This window comes from Acomys minous, assembly GCF_964271855.1.
Source record: "Acomys minous genome assembly, chromosome: 2".
In the NCBI taxonomy this organism is placed as follows: Eukaryota; Metazoa; Chordata; class Mammalia; order Rodentia; family Muridae; genus Acomys; species Acomys minous.
In genome coordinates, this window is record NC_140484.1 from 19,687,910 (window position 1) to 19,698,653 (window position 10,744).

Genomic DNA, 10,744 nt, shown 5'->3' on the forward strand with positions numbered 1-10,744 from the left:
CATTTTCTTTTCTAATTCTATATATTCTTAGTTTATCACTTATCACTTTTCTATTAATAGAATGTTTTATAAAATGTGAAATATGTTACTTGAGTAATGTTGCATCTTTAAAAGTGGAAGAATGAAGGAATTGACTTTATTTTACAATTGTAGATTGGAGCTGTTCTCATTGTCTCTACTTTGTAACTTCTTTAAGCTTCTAATTTAGTCAGTTTCTCAGAGATTTCCCTCATTCCCCACCAAAGACAGGGTTTCTTTGGCTGTCCTAGAACTCACTCTATAGACCAGGCTGGCCTTGAACTCAGAGATCTGCCTGCCTCTTCCTCCAGAGTGATAAAATGCCTTTTTAAAGAGTTTGCTCTTTAAAAAAACAAACAAACAAACAAAAAACACAAAAGTATTTCTAGAATTTAATAAACGAGTTCAGAGGAACTATTGGAAATTACTAGAAAGGATGATTATAAGTTTTAAATGAAATAAAAATGAGACAGAAGACCTGGCAGAAGCAGAGTAAGCTTCAAGGATGTCCATTGCTTCTTCTCAGGTATTTCATCTTCACGTCTTTCTGGGCATATAAGATCTACTACGTCTATGGCTTCATGATGCTGGTGCTGGTCATCCTGTGCATTGTGACTGTCTGTGTGACTATCGTGTGCACATACTTTCTGCTAAATGCAGAGGATTATAGGTGGTAAGTGCTTATGGGTGGAGCTTGTATCCCCCCTCCTTTTTTTTTTTTTTTTTTTTTTTGTCTCATGAAACAGGGTCTTTTTATTCATGGCTTTTGCTATTCTGGAACTTGCCATATAGACCAGGCTGTCCTCAAATTCAAAGATACCCACCTGCTTCTGCCTCCCGGTGCTGAGATTAAAGGTATGTGTCACCACACCCAGACAGGATCCTGTTATCTTGATACTCTGATTCAGAAAATAAAATGAATGAATTAAAAAGATAGCAGAAATATTTTTTCTCTAGTTGTAAATATAATGAAAAATTTATAGGCAAATGGCATCATATCAGTTAAAACTTTTTTGTCCTGTTTGAAACATTTCTGCAGAGTGCTCTATGTTGACATTGTGAGGAGACATCTCTCTGTTTTGAACATCAGTCTGAAAGAGGGGGTGTGAGGGGGTATCTAAAGTCACTTAGAGGATCTGACCAGACTCAGGAGTTCCTAGTTCCTAGGCCCTTCTCTGTTAATATTTAAGCATCAGGTACAAGTATTTGTTTTTAAGCATACAGAATTTTAAGTGATTTTTTTAAAAAAAATTCTTTGCCTTATAATGTTGAGTGCCATTCATTTCAAAATGTTTTATAATTTTGGTTTTTATTCCAGGCAATGGACAAGTTTTCTCTCTGCTGCATCAACTGCAATCTATGTTTACATGTATTCCTTTTACTACTATTTTTTCAAAACAAAGTAAGTAGAGGTTTTTCTCTCATGTCTTACCTGGGAAACTATACTTGTCCTTTAAAAAAGTGTAAGGCTTTAGACTGAAGGTAAAATATATGTGCTGAATATTATTTTATTGTCTTGCAGGATGTATGGCTTATTTCAAACATCATTTTACTTTGGATATATGGCGGTATTTAGCACAGCCTTGGGGATAATGTGTGGTAAGTTTTTATTTAAATTCTGGGAACATCATGAGGAAAATTTTATTATCTCAGAATCAGGAAAACACTATAATTAGAAATTAAGAAAATCTGGGCTGGCAAAGTGATTCAGCAAGTAAAAAAGTATTTTCTGCTCAGGCTTGAGTTTGATCCTTGGAACTCATGTAAAGCTGAAACTAGAGAACTGACTCCAAAGAGTTGTCCTCTGACCTCCGCCCATATGCTGCGGCCCACATGGCTCACCCCCAACAATAATTAAAGAAAAGCTAGGGGATTCTGTTCTTTTTGATTTATCAGAAATATCAAAATGACTTCAGAAGTTTGCCTTTGGTCTTTTTGACTCTCCCTTAAAATCTGATCTATCTCCCAGTTAATTTCTATTTTTGTAGCTGTTCTAATGATGCTACATAGCACAGAATTGCTATGGTCATTTTCTGTTGGGAATTTTCTTGTATTTATACTGTGTTTCTCTGTTGCTCAGGCTATTCTTAAACTTCTGGACTCAAATGATTCTCCTGCCTCAGCATCCTGAGTAGCTAGGATTACAAGTGTGTGTAGCACCACGTGCAGTTGAGAATTGGCATTTAAAAGCATGTAATTATTGGAAAGGTTGTAATATCAGCAGGTGTAAAGTGTTGCCTGAATGATTTCTGTTTAGAAGTTTCTCAGACTGTGGCTAACAATACCAGCCAGTATCTAGAGGCAATGCAGGCTTCTGGCAGTGAGGGCAGCCTACCTATTTAGTTTTCCACAGTGGGTTTAGCTGATGGTATCTCTGAGGTGTTTTGCCATGTACCCTCCCCACTTCATACTTCTTATAAAATAATAACCTCTTATACTCAGTGCTTATCCAAGAAGACTTCAATAGGTGGTTGTAGATTTTTATTGGGAGGCGTGAGGTGTGTGTGAAATTAGAAGTTATTGGTAGTTATTGCCTACCTTAAGTAACTCATTGGTGGTTATAGTATTGTAACTCTTACTCCTTTTCTGTTGAATAGCAGAGATTCCTTTAAAAAAGACAGTCTTCCTTTCCTTATCTGTTTTGTTACCTTGAGATTTACCAGTTTGAAGAAAGCACATTGGTTCATGGTTGGGGGTGTAGCTCAGAGTGCTTGTCTAACATGTAAAAACCCTTGGATTCAATCCCTAGTACTATTAGAAAAGTGACTAGTTTGTGTGTGTGTGTGTGTGTGTGTGTGTGTGTGTGTGTGTGTGTGTGTGTGTGTACTATTAATTAATTCATGGAAATGTAATTTAAAATTGTTAAGGAATAAATGCAGTGAAGAATGGTCATTGACCACCTATCCTAAAAGGTCTCAGGTTCAAAAAACAAAACGAAACACACCATTGTTTGGCTATAAAGACTGCTTGGTTTCTTTATTCATTCATCTGTCATTCGTTCACTTATTCAGCATGTAATCAGTGAATAACTTTCATATGCTATGTACTCTTAGACACAAAGGTAACTATTTCATTAACAACATGCCCTGCTTTCTGAAAATTTGAGCCCCATTTGAAGTTTATTTTTGAAACCAACAGTTTAAAACTCCTGATCTACTTACCTATCCATTCCATTCATTTCCTGAAAAACGTAATCCTTTCTACCAACTATACAGCTTTTATAACTTAAATATAAAAAGGAGACACTAGAAAGTATCTCTCTTGAGAGTTCAACAACACTGTCATGCTTCTCTTAGTTCCCAAAGCTTCCCTGATTACTTCTTACGGCTCTGTATGGTTTTGAAAACATTGATATTGTCATGAATGGTCATTTACATTTCTAATTCCAGCACCCAGGAGACTGAAGCAGAAGGTTCCAGAATTCAAAGACAGTCCGGGCTGCATAGCAAGACTATGTTTCAAAATGGGAAAATAAAAAAGTATTATTCCTTTAATGAGCTGGGTTTGTCATCATCAAGTCACTCTTTTATGAGCTATATTTTAATTCCACAATTACTGACCATACTAGTAATAATTGTGACTTGATTCTAAATACTAGGTTAGGTGTGTTAGCATCTGTAACAGATGCTTTGTGAAGCAAATGATAACATTTAAGGAATTCAGAGAGACATTACTCTGAAATGCTAACATAAAGACATCACTGTGAGAAAGGAATAGAACTCTCTAGAACAGAGAACATGGTCCATAAATAGCTGGCCCTGGTCCCATTGTATTTGTATCAAAATATGTTGTTTTATTTTTGCAGGAGCAATCGGTTACATGGGAACAAGTGCCTTTGTTCGAAAAATCTATACTAATGTGAAAATTGACTAGACAAGTGAGACAACCTGGAACTTCGGATCAGTTTCTCTTTCATGAGGGTGGAACTTGCACAGAAAAGAAGAATAAGCGCAAGAAGAGATTTGGGCTTAACACTGGGTACTTTGTGGGTCTCTCATGGATGGCTTAACGTAACACCTGTTTCCATTGATCCTAGGTTCTTACTGACTGCTTTCTCCAACTGTTCACAGCAAATGCTTGGATTTTATGCAGTAGGCATTCCTACAGTACATGGCTAATCTTCCCCAAACTAGCTCATTAAAGATGAAATAGACCAGCTCTCTTCAGTGAAGAGGACAAATAGTTTATTTAAAGCATTTGTTCCAATAAAATAACTAGAGGGAAACTTGGATGCTAAAATTCCATGAGTAGAAATCTTCCTGGCACTTGGCATTTCTATGTTATTGAAAGATGATGCTCCAGAAAGATGAATTTTCTCTTATTTTTACTGCCATTGTTGATCCATTGTGGGACACTTTTATATAATGAACCTGGCTTCTTTTTGACTGTTTTGGTCGTCCCTCCATTCGACTGCATCTTTTTTTTTTAAAAAACAAAATTGAAAACCATTGAATTCTGCATGGAATATATCTGCTGTCATCTTAGTCTTAGTTGGATCAACTTCATTTTATTTATCTTAAAATTAACCAGTTATCTCAATTCCATCCAAAGAAGATACAGTATGAAATTAGAGCTATACTCTCTATAATGCAATTTACTGTACAGTTAGCAAGCAAAGTGTTAAATGGAGAAGAAACGTGTTTTTATTAAACATTTGGAGATTTAGATAAATTACATTTTAACTGAATGTCTAAAGTGATTATCTCCCCCCCCCAACCCCCAGTTAGTCTTACATCTTTTTTTGGGTTTCAATGAAGGCTTTACATAAGAAATTATTAATAAAAAAAAAACAAGGGGGGCAATAAATGTATATAACATTAATAATGTCGTGTAGGTGTAGGTTCCTGGATGCATTTGGATGTACAGATTGACTGGAGGACTTTTTTGGGATGATGATTGGTGTAGAAATGTATGGGTTTGGGTGGCTTTTTACATCTTCTTGCCTACCATTGCATGAAACATTGGGATTTCTTCAAAATGTGTGTGTCATACTTCTTTTGGGAGGGGGTTGTTTTCTTCTTTTATGAAACTCCTACTGGAGCTAAATTTGTAATTTAGAAACATTTAATTTTGTTAATCCTGTCTGGGACATTTAAGTAACATCTAAAGCATTATTGCTTTAGAATGTTCAAATAAAATTTCCTGACCAAATTGTTTTGTGACAGTAGATGTGTTTATAATTTGAAGATACCTGTTCAGAAGGTACAGGTTCAGACTACAGAATGCCATTAAAAAAAAAAAAACAATAAAAACATACTTTTCAAATACAGAGGACCTACGCTTTAAAATCCCGGACACAGAGCCAGGTGTGATAATTTATGCCTATAATCCCAGCACCAGGAAAACTAAGACAGAAAGTGGTGTTGAATTTGAGAACTAGGCTAGAGAGTGAGTTACTGGTCACTCTGTGAGTTTTGTGCTACTCTGTGAGACCCTGTTTCAAGAAAGAAAAACAAAGTCTGGAAGCCTGGCCACATAAAGTTACAAAGTGAATGATAAGACCCTTTATATGAAATTGTGTCATATAAATCTAAATATTCATTGGATTGCTGTGCCATGTAAAATAGAAGGGAATACAAGTGGCTAAGATAACAGTGTCAGCTCATTTAGTGGGTGAACAAAGGAAGGCTACGGTAATCTCAAAGAAATTATTTTAATGTGCACATGTATTTTTTGGATCTGCTCATATTATGAAGTTTTCCTAGAACCACTCAGTTTCTAATTCAGTAGTTTGCTCTGCAGATACCCAGAACTATACTCTATATTGGTGTTTTTAGAAAGACTCAGATCATCTGTATTAACCTTAATGTGAAACATTCGTAGTTACATGAGTTATTTTTATAAATGGATGCACTGTGTCTTAAGCTGAGGCATGTGACATCTTTAGGTGTGGCCTTTGGATTCTTAGCCTTAAGTGAGCTATAAGCAATATGAGTAAAGCTATGGTCAGTCAGTCTTCAAGCCAGAATATTATGTTCAGTGTCACCTCCTGATTCCTACATTTTCTCTTTCTCACCTGCCCTTATCATCTAAAACTAAAAGGCACTATTTGTTTATCTCACATAACTTTTAAAAATGTAAAGTTTTTTTTGTGTAAGAACACTTAGTCTACATGCTGGCATAATAGCTCAGTTTATAGAGTGCTTGCCTAGCTTACACAGAGCCCTGGTTTGATTCCCCCACACTGTATAAACTGAGTGTGATGGGGCACGTTTGCAGTCCTAACTTTCACCAATAGAGACAGGAGGAATCAGAAGTGCAGAGTCACCCTCAGCTACATAGTGAGTTCAAGACTATCCTGTGCTGTATCACATTCTATCTCTAAAAATGAATAATGCTTTTTCTGTCTAATAGCATATCTATAAATTGGACAGCAAATTTCATCTTAATAAAATATTTGGTTCTCATAGTCTTTCAGGAAGGTATAGGATTTTCATAGAACGTAACTCTTTTAGGTGCACCTATTTTTTTCTGCTAGATTGAGCTCCAGAGTTCTTTGAAGTCTGCAATGAGAAGTAATTTTCAAATATATTAAAATGGATATAAATTACCTTCAAAGATCTTTATAATATGACTTGTGTTGATTGGTTTATAACTTTACACAGGGGTGATATAATATATATCTTGAAAAAGATGCAGATCATAGGTGGCTTAGCTCTCCGTAATTCTCAGTTGGAGTAGTTCAGGCAGAATATTACTTAAGTTAATTGGAAGGTGGGGCTTTTATACTCCATTAATGCTGTGTATTAGTTTACTAATATGCTCATTTTGTCAGCTGATACTTGGAATACTATCAAAAACTAAGAATTTACTTAGTATCTTTAGCACGTTTCCTGAAAATTAACCACATTAGAAACTGACATCCTTATACTGGTCTCCCTAGTACAGGAGTAGGAAAAGTGGCACTGAGCTGGCTGGAGACGCTGAAGTGCGCTGGTGCATTGTGTAGGCTCTCACACTGCGGGGGTTTGTGGGGGAAGCCCATGCTCTCAGAATCACCCCAGTTTTCCTCTGTACCTCACAGCTGGTACGCTCGGGTGTTCTCCACTGGTGATGATGCAGCCCTGTTTCTAAATTTCATTGCTGCAAATTCTAGTTCTTCCAAAAGTCCTTGATTTAAGGGTTTATCCACAAATTGTGCTCATTTTGATAAAACATTTGTTTCCTACATGTTTCTTAATCACTTTATGCCAAATGTCTTGCAGATGTTATTTTTAAACTTACTGAATTTTTACAAATGTAAAAAGGAAAAAAATGTATTAGTATAATTTGTTGAGGAATAGCTACAGATCAAAGGGCTTTTATACATGAAGTCTAAGGGGGAAACAGCCTTTTGTGGGAACCTGCACACTGCAGTTCCATCCGAGTTCTAAGTTCAGATATGAGCATCTCTTACTGCTTCATTCTACTGATTTGCTGGCACGTGCAAGAGGAGTGGTGCGCAGAAGCACAGGTGCGCGTGTTTGCTGCCGTGTAAAGTCAGCAGTTCAGCTGTGGTCCAGCAGTCAGGGTTAGATCAGAGGAGAGTGAAATGCAGGAGGGTGGTTTGTAAGCGTGTTTAGGACTAGACTAGATTCACAGAGAGGGTAGAACAGAGGGTGGCAGACGTTCTGTATGACGTATAGTCCCCATGCGGGGAAGTGCCTGACCGTTTCCTGGCTTAATGTTGTGTGCAGGTAAAAGGTAAAACAGTTATTTCACAGTTGCCATAAAAGAGGCTGAGTGCAGTTCTGGTGGGTAGGTGAGGCCCATTTTGTGCGCACCCCCACCTTGTCAGTTTAGGCTGTGTGAAAAGTCTATATGTGCTTTAAGTAGGCGCTGACTGTAAGGAGGAAAAGGCTCCCTGAAGAACAGTGGGGTTTTCCTGTACAGCAGTCTCATTTGGGCTTCTCAGCTGTGCTTACCTTGAACCTGCAAATCTCCAAGGACAGTCAGCAGGTGGGGAGACATGATGATTGCCCATAGCACCTCCATTTTCTATACACTCTGGGTTTGTGTAGGCCATATTCCAACTGGCTTTTTAGTGATAGAAATCCAGCATATACTGTATCAGATACAACTGAGGTTCTAATCTAGTCTGTTAATTTATTTGAAGTTGGATTATTTTTTAAAAAGTAATAAAAAATTAAATGTACTTCCCTTGGATGTTTGCTTTTTTTTCCTTTGTGAAACAGGTGAACCAAAGCATGATGGGAAAATTACCTGTTATTATCGGCCTGCCTGCCAAGATAAGATTGATGGCATTCATTCTAATTAGGTAACTCAGGACTCAGCAGTTACCAGGGTTAGTTATGTTAGAGACTAACTGGTCTGTGTTCCAACTCTAGAGCATGACCTTGTTGTGACACTACTGCAGACGTGGACAGCAGGCCTGAGTTTACTGACTCCTGAAATGAATGATTTATCATCTCAGGGTTGATCTCCATGCCTGCCCCTTTTGTATTTGGGGGGCGGGGGGACAAAACAATATACAGAAAAGCAGAAAAAATGGTATAGTGAATAAGATGTCTTTTTAAAGCTGTTTTTTCTTTTTTTCTTGTTCTTTTGACTTTTCTTGGTTTGTTTGTTTGTTTGTTTTGGGTTTTGGGTTTTTCGAGACAGGGATTCTCTGTGTAGCCTTGGCTGTCCTGGAATCACTTTGTAGAGCAGGCTGGCCTCTCACAATGATCTGCCTGCCTCTGCCTCCGGAGTGCTGAGATTAAAGGTGTGCACCAACATACCCGGCTGTCTTTTCTTTATAAATAAGGTTTGAACTCTTTTTCTCTGCCTGTCAGTCCTGTGATTGGCAGCACACTGGCTTTGTCTAGAATTTGCTGCTTTTTCCGGGTAATCTCGCAGGGTCCCCTCAACCCCCTGTGAAGCCAGCAAGGCAGATGGGATGCTAAGGCCGCTGAAGGCGCTTTGAGTCCAGAAGCACAGAATTGGTGCTGGTTGTCGTCATTGGTGTCGCTACGGAGTGCAGATGTCACCTGTCCAGCCTGCACAACAGCTACACACACAAACGGAGGGCACTGACTGCTACGCTGTGCTGAGGTCTGGTTGCCTTCTCCAGGCCTCTTTGTGCTTTTTGGTTTTCATCATCACTCCTCAACCAGTTTTTAAGATCCTAATCCACCTCTTTGCCTCTTTTAACTAGTTAGTTTCCCTGCTCAACACCTCCATGGGCAATACCTGGGTTTGGCTGACTTCTTACTGTGTCTGGTTGGAAAACTAGGCAAAGATTCTATGCCATAGGAGGAAGCCTGCTGTTACATACCCAGCGTCTTGATTTCAGAGTGAAGTGAACTACTCAGCGTAATTTATAACAAATGGCCTACATTCAGCCAAGTGGGGTCTGTAAATTACTTGAAGTGATTTTTTCACTTTCAAGGTTTCCTAAACATGAACAGGGTTTTGAAGTTTAAAAAAAAAAAAAAAAGACTTGGAGGAGCATTGTAACTGGCTGATTTTTGTTAACTTACTCATTACTACAGAGCTAACCATGAAGTTCTGGGAGTCTACAGGGACAGGTGATTCAGGTTGGGCTTAGTTTAGTCAGGTCAACTGAAGTTAGCTTTAAGGCAGATCTGAAGAGTGTGAGTGCTTTAGCTGTGACTGTAATGGATGCTGGTGTAAGGATGCAGGGCTGCAGCCACCCAAGTCTTCCAGGAGGAGACATGGAAATGGGAGGAGGCCAGAGCCTGTTAGGATGAATGTGGATGTTGAAGAAGACACGAGTAGAACTCGGAAGGTGGTCAGAGTTTAGGATATGTGAAAACTAAAGGAAGGGCTGAAGGTGATGGAGGGCCTAGGGTGCCACCTTAAGCTAAGATGGTTTTACAGAGCTTGCCAATTGTAACAGTAGTTAAATACCTTCTTCAGAGAACTCAGTGTATCACCTCAAAGGTATAAAAAGGAAGGAATGAGCCAGAAGAGCACCAAGGCTCACTGCTGAAGGTAAGGATGGCTGGGAACCTGGTGGGGGTGGGGGCAAAGGAGGCTGAAAGTAGATCTGAAGGAGTTTGAGCAGCTTCGAAATAATCTGATGCATTTGGACGAAGGAATGTAGATGTGACAAGCTGGGCAGGGCACAGACGTTAAGAAAAAGACCACTTATTTCCCACAGGACCGGAGACACTGAAGAGGTAACACACATAAGCAGGGAAATTAGAACTAAGTGAACAGATCAGGTCGGAAAGCCTGTTCTAAATTGGCCTCCACTTTTTTCATGAGGTTTACTTGTTTAGTGCGTACAGGTGTTGTACCTTCATGTATGCCTGTGCGCTGCATGTGTGTGCCTGGTGCCCAAGGAAACCAAAAGAGGACTGCAGACCAGAGAGTAGTGAGCCACCACACAGGAGCTGAACAGTAACCCAGAGTCCTCTTGCACAACCAATGCTCTTGCTGGGGAGCCACCTCTCCAGCCAACCCTGGATTTAGGTTTTAAATGCACTCTTAAATTTAGCTGCACGGAATGTAATGGTACAGGCCTATAATCTCATCGCTTAGAAGCTGAGACAGGAGGATTACCACAAGTTTAAGGCCACTTTGGGCTGTATATAGAGCAAGAGCCTGTCTCAAAAGAGGAAATCCGGTGTGCTGCCTTTAGTGCCAGCACTTGAGAAGTAGAGGCAGGACAGACCTGCTCTACGGGGTGGGTTTCGGGACAGCCAGAGCTGTATAGACAGAAACTGTCTCAAAAAAAGGGGGAAATTAAGTCCAGATTAGCTTGCTGTGAAACTAATGG

At 39.0% G+C, this 10,744-nt stretch overlaps 1 protein-coding gene across 1 annotated transcript in view; it reads left to right on the top strand.

Annotated features, from left to right (window-relative positions):
* The window catches only part of TM9SF3 (transmembrane 9 superfamily member 3), a 49,066-nt gene extending 43,897 nt beyond the window's left edge, over window positions 1–5,169 (top strand). Inside the window, exons 12-15 of the mRNA XM_084771709.1 lie at window positions 545–691; window positions 1,337–1,420; window positions 1,541–1,617; window positions 3,824–5,169. Of these exons, the coding sequence (XP_084627835.1) occupies window positions 545–691; window positions 1,337–1,420; window positions 1,541–1,617; window positions 3,824–3,891 (376 nt within the window). The 3' untranslated portion in view covers window positions 3,892–5,169. The remainder of the gene's footprint in view (window positions 1–544; window positions 692–1,336; window positions 1,421–1,540; window positions 1,618–3,823) is intronic.
* The last annotated feature ends 5,575 nt before the right edge of the window (window positions 5,170–10,744 follow it).